This window comes from Notolabrus celidotus, chromosome 20, assembly GCF_009762535.1.
Source record: "Notolabrus celidotus isolate fNotCel1 chromosome 20, fNotCel1.pri, whole genome shotgun sequence".
Taxonomy (NCBI): Eukaryota; Metazoa; Chordata; class Actinopteri; order Labriformes; family Labridae; genus Notolabrus; species Notolabrus celidotus.
Window position 1 is genome coordinate 17,001,326 of NC_048291.1, and position 16,134 is coordinate 17,017,459.

The window sequence follows — 16,134 nt, forward strand, 5'->3', positions numbered from 1 at the left end:
AGACTGTTTACACTTTGACATCATGACTAAGATGACACTCAACAATCGATCAACAACAGTGCTGAGTTGTTGTGTAGAGGGTCATAACCCCGCTCCCCAGAACCTCAATGACCTGAGGGCAGCCCCTCAAGAAGAGTGGAATGCCTCAGCAGATAATAAGTCGACTTGTGAACAGCATGAGATGTCGTTGTGAAGCTGTAATTGATGCTCAAGGAAACCTGTGAAGTTATTGAGAATATTAAGAAATTACCATCGCATGCTTCTACTTGAATCCCTTCTTTTCATCATATAACATCACTGCAGCAGCATGAACTTTTTACATTTTCCATACATTTCACCCGAAAGTCAAATATCCCTAACTTATTGTGAGAAGTAAGCAGCCCTACATAAGAGTTAGAGAGATTTCCCATTATGGAATAAACAGAATAACTGTTGTTGCCTCTGCAAACCACTAAAGCTGCAGCTCATAACCACCTACAGCTGGTAACACCAGCCATAGGAGGGATACAGTTCTAAGTTGACAATATTTCTGTCTCTCTCTGTTTCTCTGCAGAGCATGTGAGCGTCAGGAGTAGGGCTGGGAAATATGGAAAAATTATGTTATCACTATAAAATATTTAATATCAGTTGATATCTATAATTATCACGATAAATATCAAATCATTATTTCATTTAAATTTAAATGCAGATTTTTGGTCCTGAGTGAAAGTTGAAGAAACCAGACAGTTTGTTAATTTGTATCTTGATTTAGTTTTCTGATAAACTTCTTGAATCCATAATTTCAGATGATGCTAATAGGAAGCAGGTCTTTTGTGTAAAATTAGATTTTTGTGAAGTTTTAGTTTGTAAATTCTTATTTTCCACAGATTGAGGTTATTTCCATAATTTGATTTACATTTACAACAAATATATGTCAAATTGTATTCTGTGTGTCAGTTTATAGAGTATTGTTTTGAGTTGTGCTCTCCCCTTTAAGATTACTAAGGGTTACAGGCAGAGTGATACTGTTTCCCACATGTACAGTCAATGCATCATGCTCGTTAGGTGTTCAGTTGTGTTATGGTCACGGTAGAAATTAAACGTGTTTCAAATGCACAGCAGAAGTTGTCTCTGTGCTCTTCCTTTACTCACATCCTGAATGTATATCTAATGAAGTGTATGAGGTTAATAGTTAAAGCAGAGTCAGCACAGTGTCAGACTGTAACCACTCGCTGTCCCTCGTCTCAGCTGTGTTTATATTCAGCTCTGACCGTCTTTAATCCCCTACGCAGCAGGGGCTGACGCAGACATGAGCACCACATACTTGTGCGTCGATGTGTCCGTGTCGCGCAGCAATTCTCCACCAAAATGCTTGAGGGCAGTGCAGTCTCTCTGATAGCCAGTCGCCTGCTTCCAGCCCCGCTACGATCTCTGTTCACTTTTCCACAGAGATTCAGAGCGTGTTATGTTAATCGACAGCTGATACATGTTGCTGTTTATCATGCAGACATGATTACATGAAGAATATTGAGGAGGAGATGAAATACACGGCCGATGTGCGGCCGATGTCCGTGATCCCGGAAGTTCTGTGAATGCAGGAAACACAATGCCGCTGAGCGGACCAATCACAGAGCTTGCGGCCCGCGTCGATTCTACGCCTAGTTACATTTTGGAGGAGGTGCACATCCGCTACGTGTGTAGGCCTCTGCGTAGGTACAGGAGCTACGCGGACCACCGGCGTAGGGTACTGCTTTTTCCGAAACGGCCTGCTACATACTACTTTCTAATGTAGTAGACGGTAGGTATTGCCTACTACATACTGCGTTTGAATTTAGTATGTAGTATGGCCGTTCTGTTCGATCTGTGTTGCAGTATGCTGGGTCAGACGTCACTAGATTTATGGTTTCGGAAAGCGGAAGTAAATAATGGCGAAGCTGATAGAAAAACTGCTTCTTTAACATCCACTTATGATTTAAAATGTTAGGAAGTGGTTTGTATGTAATTCAATAACCTTCACAGCACCCAAAAACGGATTTCCTCCCGTCAAAAAAGAAGGAAAAAGAAAAAGCGGAACGAGCGCTGTGCATTATGGGAAACAGCACGCGAGGCAGACTGGTCCGATGCATGCTGAGAATTTTTTCCGAGTCAGTAGACATCCGGGGAGTTTTAGCATACAGTAGATTTTGCTCTTGTTCACATACTACGTACTACATACTGAATTTTGGCCAAATCAGTATGTACTGCTATTATGGTAGGCGGTTTTGGAAACAGCCTCCACCTTCGATTCGGCGCAAAAGTATAAAGCCACGCACCCCTCTCACCCCGCGACATGATTGGCTGTTCAATGCCTCTTCTTCTTCTGTCAAATGTTCGGCAGCAACTAGCATTTAAGGCTCATTGGCGCCCCCCTCCATTGTGGCCGGGGGGTGTACTTACATGTTTATTTATATCAATTTTCTATCGAAAATGTTTTATATTTATATAGAGAAAAATTATATCGCAATATTTATCGTTATCGAGTTATCACCCAGCCCTAGTCAGGAGACTGTTCTCATGATAGCAGAATGAACATGTATGTGAGGAGCAGAGGGAGGGGGGAGTACCAAACAATAATCTGCATTGCTGAAATCTTGCATTAGGGAGAATGGGACGGATGCAAGTCACTTTGACCACCAAATTCGATATTCCTTTCAGCTGTTAGACCATGACTTTCCCAACTTTTCAGCTAGCAACCCCCAAAATAAAGGTGCCAAAGACCCACAACCCCTATTGTCCCCCTGAAGTGATTAAATGTTGCTTCATACTTTATTTAGCTGGTCTGCAGAAAATTAGCCTACCTGCATGCACATGTGAATGTGTTTCCTTTGCTGTTATGAATTAACCTACTGCTACGGATGTTTTTGTTAATTAACTGTTAACTAACCCTAACCTTAGGAGTCACCTGGCAACAAAGAAAGGAAGAAAATTAATGGAAAAAAAATTATTTGCAAGGTTTTATTTCAAATATAGCTACTATTGTTGTTGATATTTTACAATAATGGGTAAAATATGCAATTTTAGATAACTATAAAAAAAAAAAGTGCAAAAAAACATCTCGTAACCCCCGTTACTGTCTCCTGACCAAGCGGCAACCTCCGGTCTTATAATAAATGGCCCATGCGGAAGTGCTAAAAACTGCCGTTCATGGAGCACCCACTTGAGGATGGCTGCAGAAACACCAAAAACCACATACACACCCATTAAAAAAAGATGATTTAAGCAATAATCAACACGTTTACAGCTTGGTTCAAAAAGCGGTTTAATTTCTGAGAAGCTAATTTCTCTATCAGCACACACTGTACAGGGGTGAATTTTTGTCATATTCTGTATTTTCAAAGATATCAAAATTACAAGTTTTGCCCAAATAAAGACATGGCTGACTTGATTGACAGGCGGGCTCCTTGTAGCTGTTAGCGTAAAGGCTAAAGGCCCGCCTCTTTATCTCACACTAGCTCGAATTATGTTTGGTTGTGTTCAGCATTTCCAATATGGCACCCACTGACAATTGGCTTCAAAACAGCAATCAGGAACAGATGGGTGATGGCACAGATGCTACGTCCATTTTTAAAGGGGACATATCACGCTTTTTTCATCAATATATATTGGTCAGCAGGACCTTTTATGAAGGATTGGTCACAGATTCTGTGTTTCTTGATGTTTTATTTGTCAGTATGTCGACGTGTGTCTTGGTACACAGCTACAGCTACAGCTACAGCTACAGCTATGAACATATAGCTATGTGGCTATGCTAATTAGCGCTAGCACTTATCCATGACAAATAAAAATCATCCACTATATCTTCAAATCTGCAGACGTGGGGAGTAAAACCGACCTTTGTGTTTATTAAGACAGCCTACAACTAGCATGCCTCCCTCCTAAGCTCCTTGTTAGCACACATTTGTGCAGGTAATGAAAAACGGGGGAGGGATTCAGTATTATTTTATACAGTCTATGGGCTGAACAAGCTCCGAGCTCTGACTCCGTGACAGACCGGATATTGTTGTTACGTAACAAAAACACGGAAGTCTGAAACGGCTCGTTTCACACACATTTACAGAAAGGTGTAGAAATCAAAACAGGGGCAGAATGGATTTTTTTCATTCTCGGGGGGTTTGTAGACATGCCAGGGACACATATTTCAGGTAAAGAACCATTAAAATGTCAATTTTGCATGATATGTCACCTTTAAAGTAAAGTACCATGCACTATAAAGAGGAAAAGAGCATTGATTTTACCTGTGCAGTTAGCAGGTCCACCGAGGGGATAAAGTACTCCTCTTGGTCCACCGACATTAATGGTTGTTCCCTCAATGTTGCACAGGCTTTTCCATCCTTTGTCACTGGGTTCTTACCCTATAGACAAATGATCACATCCTTTCAAAGACTCTGATATCTACATTATGTCTACAGAACATCTATTCACACTTTGTTTGTCCACTCTTTATTTTCTTTCAAGCATTCACTGAATTCTTATCTAGTTTCTGTCATTAGATTGCAATTCAAGTCATCAGCCCATTGGTCTACCTGTGGTGTGACACAGGGTGACACCAGTATCCCATCAGCCATCATTGGTGCTGGAGCCAGCGGATCAACCACGATGCTGCACCAAACCCTTGGTCCAAACTGCTCTCCGGCGTGGGCAAGGCGCCAGTGGGAAGTGTATGAGCCTTCCACAGTGGGAGCACATAGTGCTACACTCACTATACCAATCTGGAAACACACAAATGATCATGTGGATCACTAACATTTCAAGAAAGAAGTAATGAAGTGAAGAACAATGCATTTGATGACAGTCATCAAGATGATATCTAGGGCATATAGTGGAATCTTCTGTGTATCTTGTTGCCACCTCACCTGTCCAGGCTGGAGGAAGGGGACAGACACTTCCCTCCAACGGTCCCCAGATCCAACTGCTAGGTTTCCCCACATGAACTTAAGCTGCCGGGTGGAGACAGGACAATATGGAGCTCAAGTTTGGTTACTTAACTGCACAGTCACCACAAAAAAATCTAAATTGAAATGAAAATCAATATTTTCATCCAGCTTAGGAAAAAGTTTGCATGTAAATCAGCATTCTTTTAGAGAAACGAAAACTGTAAATGTAGTAGGATTAAAACCAAGGTGGAGTGCGATAAGTTGTTTCTGTCTATGTTACTGTGTCCATGTGGATAGCAAAAGTCTACACACCCCTGTTAAAATGCCAGGTTTTGTGATGTAAAAAAATTGAGACCAAGATAAATCATGTCAGAGCTTTCTCCACCTTTAATGTGACCTATAACATGAACAATTCAATTGAAAAAAAGTTTAAATCTTTAAGGGGGAAGAATAAAAAATAATAAGCTAAAATAATGTGGTTGCATAAGTGTACACACCCTTTAACTAATAATTGTTTGAAGCACCTTTTGATTTTATTACAGCACTCCATTTTTTTGTAGCAGTCTATTAGCATGGCACATCTTGACGTGGTGATATTTGCCCATTCATCTTTACAAAATAGCTCAAAATCCATCAGATAGTGAGGGCATCTCCTGTGCACAGCCCTCTTCAGACCACCCCACAGATATTCAACTGGATTCAGGTCTGGGCTCTGGCTGGGCCATTCCAAAACATGAATCTTCTTCTGGTTAAGCCATGCTTTTGTTGATTTGGATGTATGCTTTGGTTCGTCATGTTGAAAGGTGAAATTCCTCTTCATCTTCATCTTTCTAACAGGGGTCTGGAGGTTTTGCGTTAAACTGACAGTTTTTTGTAACTGTTCATACTTCCCTCCACCTTGACAAAGGCCCCGGTTCCAGCTGAAGAAAAACAGGCCCAAAGCATGATGCTGCCCCCACCATGCTTTTCTATGGGTTTGGTGTTCTTTATGTGATGTGCAGTGTTGTTTTTATGCCAAACATGCCTTTTGGAATTATGGCCGAAAAGTTTAACCTTGGTTTCATCAGACCATAAAACATTTGATGCTTTTGGGAGACTTCATGTGTGTTTTTGAAACATGTTGCTGGGCTTGGATGTTTCTCTTCATAAGGAAAGGCTTCCGTCTTGCCACCCTACTCATAGCAGAAACATATGAAGAATAGGAGAGATGTTGTCACATGTAGTACACAGCCAGTACTAGTCAGAAATCCCTGCAGCTCCTTTAATGTTGCTGTAGGCCTCTTGGAAGCCTCCCTGAACAGTTTTCTTCTTGTCTTTTCATCAGTTTTGGAGGGATGTCCAGTTCTTGGTAATGTCATTGTTGTTCCATATTTTCTCCACTTGATGATGACTGTCTTCACTGTGGTCCATGGTATATCTAATGCCTTGGAACATGTTTTGTACCCTTCTCCTGACTGATACCTTTCAACAATAAGATCCCTCTGCTGCTTTGGAAGCTCTCTGTGGACCATGGCTTTTGCTGCAAGATGTAACTGAGGAAATGCCATGAAAATCCTCCTATAACAGCTGATCTTTATTGTGATTAATCAAAATCACATTATATCATGACAGGTGTATACTGACTACTATTTGTCAAGAGTTTGAATGTAATTGTTTATTCTGAACACAGCCACATCCCCAGTTATAAGAGGGTGTGTACACTTATGCAACCAAATTTTTTCAAATTTTTTCATTTTTATTTTTTCCCCTTCAAAGATTTCAATATTTTTTCCAATTGAATTGTTCATGTTATTGGTCGCATTAAAGGTGGAAAAAGTTCTGACATGATTTATCTTTGACTCAACTTTTTACATCACAAAACCTGACATTTTAACAGGGGTGTGTAGACTTTTGCTATGTAGGTGAAACCTCCCATTCCCTCAGTCAGCAAATCACTGAACATAGGAGCATGACCAATAGAGATGATTCAACAAGTCCTGTTGCATGACATTTCAATAAAAAGCAACATCCCAATTCTTCTCCATTGTTTCATAGTCGTAGAAATATGTAAGCCCCGTCCAAGAGGGGGGAATGTCAACATTTTTTAGGAAAAAGCGAGAGGCATTTTGGATTTCTTATTTACAGGGTTGATCTCCAAATGGGTTGAACAAGGACCTCTCAATTAATGAGTTCCTGTAGTGGGTTGTGGTGAGAGCTTAAACCGCTAGGCCAACATCGCCCCCAACTGTTGCTTTCTAGTCACTGTCGCATGCGCTCAAAATTTTTTCTTAATAATAATTTGAAAGATATCTTTACCTTTGTATCAGCATTCCAGTTGATTGTCCCAGTGTTCCTCATCTTCCAGTACTTGATAAACTTGGTCCCTGGACGCAGACGGGTTCCATCAGGAAGGTTCTCATCTAGAAAGGCAGCCGTCATGGCTGGAACCACAAGGGGACAGGGACGCTTTGGGCGCCTGGATAAGAAATACAGTCTTTTAGTCCTGCATCTTGGACTGTTCTTTCAAGATGTTTTAACACATGTTCAGATAGGGACTGGATGGCATTGCACCTATCAGTAGATTCTAAGGTATCTTTATTTCAAACTGGAACAGGGGTTACAGTAATTTTCAATTCACATATCCCCATTACCATAAACTCATATTACTTTGACTATGTTACTTTAATTTATCTCTTTCCTTATTCAATTATACATGACAAAATCACTTTATGTTTAGTTTGTAGAGCATCTATTTTTATTTGTACTTATTTTATTTTATTTTATTTTACATATTGAAACTTCTTCTTGATTGTACTTATGTCTGGGTTGCTGTAACAACTGAATTTCCCCCCAAGGGGATCAATAAAGTAATAACTTATCTTATCTTAATCTGCCAGGTCTACAGACTACATAGAGGAAAAGGAAGTAGCCACTTCAATGCCACTTATTAGTTTGTGCACTACAGATATGAGGCCTTGAGTTTGGCATTTTTTCTGTTCCCATTATGTATTTCAGGAGCCAGAAGTGATCATGAATGGGCGAGAGGGTTGAAAGACGGGTTAGCACACACTAATAATCAGATAATTCTAGCACTCTCTTGGTTGGAACTGTGATATGAACTATGCTTGTTTTTTCAGCAAAAAACAGTCAGAGGGTAGCCACAACCTTAAGGGTACCCTGCTTTGTTCTATTTAATACTTCACCGGACAATAATTACAAAAAAATTACATCGGGCTATTTAAAGAAGTCCTGAAACTAGCTGTGAAACCATTAACTCATTACCATCAATGTTTCCTGAGGTAATGAGTCAACAGCAAAGAACACTAATCTAAACTGTGGAGTGGCTCCTGATTAGCAAAAATGCTAGTTCAGGCAAGACCAATCTCCTCAAAATAATGAAATATGTGCATGCAATATGTTATATTTGACAGTATGGCTCTGTTCTGAGAACTCCCTGCCTTTCCATGTGTCTACGTGGAATGCCAAAGCCTGAGGTGGGGAGCACACACCTGCCTTCTCTTTCATGAGCATACATGAAAAGCTAAGGCAACATAATTGCATGCAATATGTTATATTTGGCAATATAACTCTGTTCTGAGAGCTCCCTGCCCTTCAACATGCCTATGTACACAGAATGCCAAAGCCTGAGGTGGGGAGAGCACACCACCCTTCTCTTTCAATAGCATACATGAAAAGTAGGGGTGTCCCGATCCGATATTGATATCGATATCAGCAAAAAATCCACTATCAGATTATATCGGCCTTCATCTAAAATCTCTGATATAAGCACTCCGATATAAGCAGTCCAATTCAGACTCCGCTCCAGCACTTCTATCCAGCAGTGCCCGGATCCAGCATGCAGAGCCCACGTGATCACAACAACAGCGTGTGCTAGGAGTAGGAGTGATGTCAGCCATGTGGCAGTATTTTTCGTTTAAGTCCGAAAAAGGCGTTGCAGCTGTGGTGGCACAGAACCGGTGAAGTTAAAACGACCAACCTCAACGTGCATTTGAAGCAGCATCACAAAAAACAGCATGAGAATTTTCGCAAGCTACCTCTGTGAGTCCACTATTGAACGTAAGAACAATTCTTTACATTACTGGAGAGCAGGCTGAGTTACTATCTGAGGGGCGCAGTGTTGGTTTGGTCTCTACCTGCAGCAGGTGTGCTTTATGAACCAGCTCTCCCCACCTCCATGCATCTGTCTCATCTTCATTGAGGATTTTTACCCACGGTGTGCGTTAGTGACAAAGACACAACCGGGGAACGTCTGTTTACCATTTGACGTTCGCAGTTTTTGCTGCTCTCAGCGTAAAAAGCTCAGCGTCTACAGCTTGATTTAACCCAGTTTGGTGAAACATCAGACACCTTTTGGTAAGTTTTGATCAACTCCTTGTCATCACAGATGCAGATGCATTTCAGAGTGCCGTGAACTGACTGTACAGTGCCTCTGTCACTGCAAGGTGCATTCAGGGACCGTCGTTAAAGTGCAATACAGCCCTTATATTGTGTCCATGGCATTTTTATTTGAATCAAAAGAATCAAAATATCTTCATATCAAGATTTTTTTCTTTTTCATTTTTAGCAGTGAGAGGCTGAATAATTTACCTTAAGATATTACACAAAAGTGTTTTTATTTATTGTTCTCTGTTTGGGTAATATCACTTGATCAAGCCTTTTCTAACATTCCATACTACAAAATAAGTAATAAAAGTATGTATGATTGGTGATGATATCGTATCGGATCGATATCGGTATCGGCCTAAACTCAAGGGTGCAATATCGGTATCGTATCCGAAGTGGAAAAGTTTTGTCGGGACACCCCTAATGAAAAGCAAAGGCAGGGAGAGCAGCAGCAAGAAAGACCCCTGGAGTACAGAACGGAGTAACAAAAAATATGACACTGGTAAAATCAGACATGGCATGAAAGGCAGGTGAAAGCAGTTTAAATAGATCCCCTATTTGCTATTAATCAATTGGATGCATAGATGCAATCGTCTGAGCTGTCAGCCTGCCTGAGCTAACGCTATGCTACATTTTTGGGCTCTTCTGCATTACGCAATTCCACTTTTACTAACCAAAGGCTACATCCACGCCTAATACTCAGTTCTTTAGTTTGTTACCATTCTTTGTTGATAACCTACTCTGGGCTGTTGTGCTGGGTTGCTCGAGGTTGCAGAAGGACAGGGGAGGAGCTTCCGTCTCTGTGAGAGGAGCTCCACTGTATTCCTCGCCTCTCCATCCTCAACTGTTTTCTTATCTCTTTGACCTCAGCCTTCAGCAAGCGCTTCTCTGCTTTCAGACGCTGCTTCTCTGCCTTCCGGAAGCTGCGGTCACCTCGCCTGTAGAACCTGAAAGGCAGTAACAATACGAATGTGGGATAGATTGACAGTAACTGAGACACAGATGTAGATTGATGGGTGGTCAGGCAGGCAGACAGACAGACAGACAGACAGACAGGGAGTTTGAGGCAACATTTGCCATACGTATAACTATAATTTACCTTAGCACATAAAACATCCCACAACTGCAAAAGTTCTGTATTCACCTATTGATTCCTTGACCACTTTTTGTAATACAACATTCAAAAACTTGAAACAACCGATGAATAGTCCAAAAAAAAAGTGGTACAGTACCTGCTGTGGTCCGGGGCAGGGGATCCGTGCTCTGGAATGGAAAGAGGAGTCCTAGCTCTCACCAGGTTATGACTGGGGTCATGAGAGAAGCTGCAGGGTTCACACAGAGTACAGGACGTACACACACTGAGCAGAGAGAGAGAGGAGGTGTAGAGAGAGTGGAGCAACCAAGAAAAGTAAAAAATGAAAGAGAAAGATGAGATCTAGGGTAATTTCATACCCAAGGACTTACATCATAACCAAGAATACAGAAAACTGAAATCTAAGCTGGGAATTTATTGTGCTATTTAACTATTTCCATCTGGCTGTGACACATGCAAAGAGAAAGCAGAGCACCTGGAGTCAGAGTGTTAAGGGAAACAGAAACTGATTCACATTTTTAGGTTCAGATTTCAATGGAAGACTGGCATTACTGCTTGTATACCTCAACAAACCAGACCACTTCAGGTTCTACTCTGTCTCCGTCTTTTTCTCTATTCATCTGCCAAGATGGTAATAACCCTTCGCACCACAGTACAACAAACAGGGAAACAAGGGGTAGATGATCCACTAATGACTAACAGATGGTTTTGTCCTCCAGGACAGTTAAAAGAGACTCCTGCCAGGCAATGCTGGGACATTATGTTTCTGTAAACTGGATGGGAACAGTGCGCTGTAAAGGATGTTGTTGGACATTTTGATGCCACAGTGATTTTGTTCCCTACCCTTTTCCAACATGCTGTCATTTTATCACGCTTTCCTATTGGACAATAGAGCAAAATTTGGTCGTAATGACAGAACTCTTTCTGCTTTGACCAGCACACAGGAGCTCAATCTCAGAGCAACATAGTGAAGACTGCGGCCTGACTCTGTTGTGGCACTGAATAAGAGCTTCAACAACACATACCTGCACTGGTAGCCTCCTCCAGTGGTCTGCCCCCTGCAGGAGGAGCAAGGAGGGGTGGAGGAGGATGGAGCTCCAGGCAGAGTGGAAGAAGAAACCTCAGGGACTTGCTCAGCCTCTGCTCCTCCCACTGCTTCCGCTCTACCTCCGCCTCCCGTCCCTGTTCCTCCACCTCCTCCCAGGGGCTTGTGGATGCAGCACTGTCCAGAAAACTCTCTGCAGATCTTCTCCACGGCCTCACGGACCACCTGGTCCTTAAACTAGAGGAATGGAGAGGGCGGCGTGGGAGATGTGGACGACAGAACGATGGAGAGAGCGTATAGATTTTTTGGTTTGAGCACCTCTGAAATGTGCTTCATTGTTAGTCATCATGACAAGTCACTTCTATCAGGTTGTTCTTACCTTCTCCATGTAGGATGTGAACCAGGCTGGAGGAGTCTTGTCTTCTTCTTTGGTCCCTTTCACCTCTTTCATTATCAACTGCTAAACATAAGAGAATGACCAATTAGTGACACCTACCCATCAACATGTTTTCCTCCAGATCATCGTCATGGTACTTTTCAGATGTGATGGATTGCAAATCTTTTAACTCAATAAATACTATTTTCTGTAGCTGGAGGACGCTAACTTACAATAGACTAACCATAAACTGTATAACAAACGGAAGTAGTATCCATGACATCACCCATCTCTTTCTAAAGCCCTGTTTTGAAGCCAATGTCAGCGGGTGCCATATTGGAAATGCTGAACTCAACCTAAATTTTGTCAAGCAAGTGTGAGGTAAAGAGGCAGGCCTTTAGCTTCTTTGCTAACAGCTACAGGGTGCCCACATTTCAATCAAATCAGCATAGGCCCTGTTTAGGCAAAACTTGTATGTTTCATATCTTTAAAAATAACGAGTTATAAAAATATTCACCCCATCTAGAGTGTGTGCTGATAGATAAAAGAGCTATTCAGACCAAAACCGTTTTTGAACCAGGCTGTAAACATGATTAATTTTGCTGTAAAGATCGTCTTTTTTAAATGGGTGTGTATGTGGTTGCAGTCGTTTCTGCAGCCAGCCTCCAGTGGACGCTCGTTGAACTGCAGTTTCCGCGTTGGCTTCAAATTTCATGACCGGAGGAGGATGCCGCTGGGTGATAAAAATGAACATACACTTTTGAGTAGGCCAAAAATGTCCATATATATGCAGTATTGTTAATAGATTTGCTTGTATTTGTGTTATTGTTGCTGATGAATGAACTATTGCAAGATTTGTGTTATACTGCCTTAAGGCTCCCATAAATTGAGAAGGAATTAAACAATTTAACAATTTAACAGCGCCTCAATTCTGGGCTTGCTAAAACTTTTTGCAGACACTGTTGCATGGCTGATCCAGTTGCCACCTTTCACAGCATTTTCTAGAGAAAATAGATGTACAAAATAATACATAAATATATTACAACACAGCTAAATAACCACATATTAATGCAGATTGTTCTCTCTCTCTCTCTCTCTCTCTCTCTCTCTCTCTCTCTCTCTCTCTCTCTCTCTCTCTCTCTCATAACCTCCTCTGTCCCTCTTTCCAATCTTAACTTGGTCAAGGCAGATGGTTGTCTAACACAAGTCTGGTTCTGCTCAAGGTTTCTACCTAAAAGGAAGTTTTCCTTGCCGCTATAACTAGCTAAATACTGCAAGGTGCAATGCTCATGGTGGATTAAGATGAGATAAGATCGAGTCCTGTCAGTGAGAGGGGACTGGATCTTATCCTGTCTTGATGTTGGGTCTTTGTTAATAATTTAACATAGAGTACGATCTAGACCTGCTTTGTTTGTAAAAGCTTCTTGAAATAACGTTTGTTGTGATTTGGTGCTATTCAAATAAAAATTGATTGATTGATTGATTTGTAAATGCAATACCACTGGCATAAAGATGCGGGATTCAATTGTAGATCAGATAACTTATCATGACTTATATTGAGAAAACACCTGCCCACTGTCCTTTATGACCTGCTGTGTTTGGCTCTTACCATGCCCTGATCCGGCACTGCAGCCTGGACTTTGCGGCTGACCACCTGGGCCAGAGCAGGGCAGTGCTGTGGGGGTCTGAAGCCCCTCTTTGGCTCTGTTGCACTGGCCTTGTTGGTGGGGACCCGTGTCGGCTGGGCCCGAGTCTCGTACACGTTCATTAGCAGTCGGTTCCCCTGCCTTCCTGCGCTCTGGAAAACAAGAAACCCCATTGGTCAGTGAGAAGGCTGGTGTCACCACGATGATAAGCCCTGAAGCAATGCAGCAATTAGCAACTGCGGAATAATAAGGAGTATGGCTTTCAGGTTATTGTACAGGTCAAGAAGGTCTTGATAAAAAGAAATTTCTGTTTACAGGGTGGCTTGGTTCAGACCAAAGCAAAGGGACATTTTGATCTTGATTAACTTGAACCAAAGTCGGTTGTTTTCATGTAGATCGAGGCAGATGGCTGTCTAACATGAGTCTGGTTCTGCTCGAGGTTTCTGCCTGTTAAAAGGAAGTTTTTCCTTGCCACTGTAACTTGCTAAATACTGCGAGGTGCAATGGTCATGGTGGATTAAGATGAGATAAGACTGAGTCCTCTCCCAAGAGGTTCGTTTTTCTGCCATTTTCTCCAACTAAAGGCTGACCTGTGCCCTGTTTGAGCTCTGTTAACTAGGTCTTGACCATAGATTGTATAAAATATGGACGTAGCTTTCATGACGTCACCCATCTGTTTTCCATCCGTTTCTGAAGCGCTGTTTTGAGGCCAATCGACAGTGGCAGCCATATTGCTGCTGTCGAGCGATTGTGACGTAAAGAGGCGGGCTTTGAGCCTCCTAGCCAACAGCCACAGTGTTCCCGCCTGTCAATCAAGTTAGCTGTGCTTCTTAGAAGACTCGTAATCTCAATATCTTTGAAATTGCCGCATTAGAAAAAAAGTCACCCCCCGTACAGTTTGTGCCGATCGAACAATTAGCTATCCAGACTACACTCGTCTTTTGTACAAGGCTGTAAACATGTTTATTTCTGCTGTAAAGATTGTCTTTTTTAATTGGTGTGTATGTGGTTTCCGGTACTTCTGGAACCAGCCTCAAGCAGATCTGCGATGAACTGCAGTTTTTAGCACTTCCACATTGACTCATATTTTTAGACCGGAGGTTGACTCATTTTCAGAAGACTTTGGAAGGACACCAACTTCTATTGTTCTGTTTTAGCCTCATAGTGTCAGCTCTCTGTCTATGGTGAGTGGCAGTTTCACAGCCCCTAGCAAGTCACACGTCAGCAGAAATAGCTTGCTAACACAGAATGAACCCAAATTACTCAGATTTTGTTTTAATGTATTTGCCATGTAACATCAGTTTTCACAGATTTCTGATTATCTCAAGTCACAGGGGTCAGACTATGATATCCACAAGACTCTGATCACAATAGGAAGATTAAAGCTGCTGCTTCCCTTGCTTTAGTTGTAATGAAGATATAATTAGGAAGTCCCCTGGATATCTTCCCAGGGAGAGTTTCCAGGTTCTTCTTACTGGGGAGAGACCCGGCATGCATTCTATTATCCAGATTCTAGCACGAGTACAGTACATTGAATGCTTTGACGTAGCTGGCTATTCTGTGTATGAGGATGCCATGGTTCCCAAAGAAGAGCTAATGTAGGCTACCAGGGAGCTGACTCAACTTGCAAAGCAGATGTATCATATTACACTTCAAAAGTAAGTTTTGCATGGAATAAAGTCTCAAAAATGGCATTGTAACTTCATCTTATCCATTCCCATTTAGATAGACAATTGAGCAGAGTTCAAATGTAGGTCTATGTTTCTCACAAGTAGATGTTCGTGAAAAGCCACTTAACTTCAAATCAACTTACCTTCAGTGCCTCCTCATACTCCGCTGAAACAAAATCAGAAAGCAATATTAACACGACATTGATGTGAAATTGTACCTTACCCTATGTGTGTTCTGACTGTGCTTACCTTGGCTGTTAATAGACACCTGGTAAAATAAAAAGAGAGAAAATTATTCACGTAAATCTGCCATTTTTTATATTTTTTACTGTTGTGTGTTTAGAATTGGTTTGGAAATATATTTCTAGAGATTAAAGGAACAGTCAACCCACATTCTAAATATTGGTCTCGGTTTTGTTACTGTGGTCAGTTATACTTACTCAGCTTATAAAAGTAATTGTTTACTTTTGGCCGAGTCAAGTGAAGAAAGATGGATCAGAGCTGAATTAAGGCAAATGTCGGGTCCAGTATTTTGGCTCAGTTAACCCAGTCATTTTGCACAAATATATAGGTAATCCTTCCTCAATTCATCAGTTTAGTCTCTCAAGATTATAGATGTGGAACACCAAACTGCTGGGGTACTGCTTCAAAATCAAATGTCATTACAGGGTAGCATATTTTTGGTAACTCCATCCCCATCATAAAAACTGGATTTGCCACTTATCACCTTAGAACAACAAAAACTGACTCCAGTCTGCAGCTGTGAAACAGGATGCAATGGCTGTACAGTTAACCAGCAGACAAATGGGTCGATTAAATGTATATTTTCTGTCACTGATACACCCAGAGTATTATAAGGAGTGTATGAAAACATTTTGGAAGGGATCAAAACAGTCCATTTCACAGCTGCAATGAGAAATGATGTACTTGAATAATTCCAAAACTTAAGTACCTGTTGTTGTAAATGTGATAAGTAAATCGTGAAGTGAATATGCCTAACCCTAACCCTTAGTAATTGTCAGTGCACTA

General features: G+C 41.4%; 1 protein-coding gene across 7 annotated transcripts in view; it reads right to left on the bottom strand.

Moving 5' to 3' along the window:
• nbr1b (NBR1 autophagy cargo receptor b) overlaps window positions 1-16,134 on the bottom strand; it is a 43,979-nt gene that overhangs the window by 20,395 nt on the left and 7,450 nt on the right. For 4 of the 7 annotated variants that reach the window (XR_004635256.1, XM_034712053.1, XM_034712056.1 and 1 more), the window contains exons 3-13: window positions 15,355-15,373; window positions 15,249-15,271; window positions 13,399-13,587; window positions 11,793-11,873; window positions 11,394-11,650; window positions 10,508-10,633; window positions 10,016-10,222; window positions 7,188-7,347; window positions 4,872-4,955; window positions 4,542-4,727; window positions 4,254-4,370 (exon numbers count right to left, since the gene is read on the bottom strand). Coding sequence is in view for 4 of the 7 variants with exons in the window: in XM_034712053.1 (XP_034567944.1) it covers window positions 4,254-4,370; window positions 4,542-4,727; window positions 4,872-4,955; window positions 7,188-7,347; window positions 10,016-10,222; window positions 10,508-10,633; window positions 11,394-11,650; window positions 11,793-11,873; window positions 13,399-13,587; window positions 15,249-15,271; window positions 15,355-15,373 (1,449 nt within the window). In the remaining 3 variants the exon portion in view is untranslated. The remainder of the gene's footprint in view (window positions 1-4,253; window positions 4,371-4,541; window positions 4,728-4,871; window positions 4,956-7,187; window positions 7,348-10,015; window positions 10,223-10,507; window positions 10,634-11,393; window positions 11,651-11,792; window positions 11,874-13,398; window positions 13,588-15,248; window positions 15,272-15,354; window positions 15,374-16,134) is intronic. The other 3 variants (XR_004635258.1, XR_004635257.1, XM_034712055.1) reach the window with 1 other exon arrangement.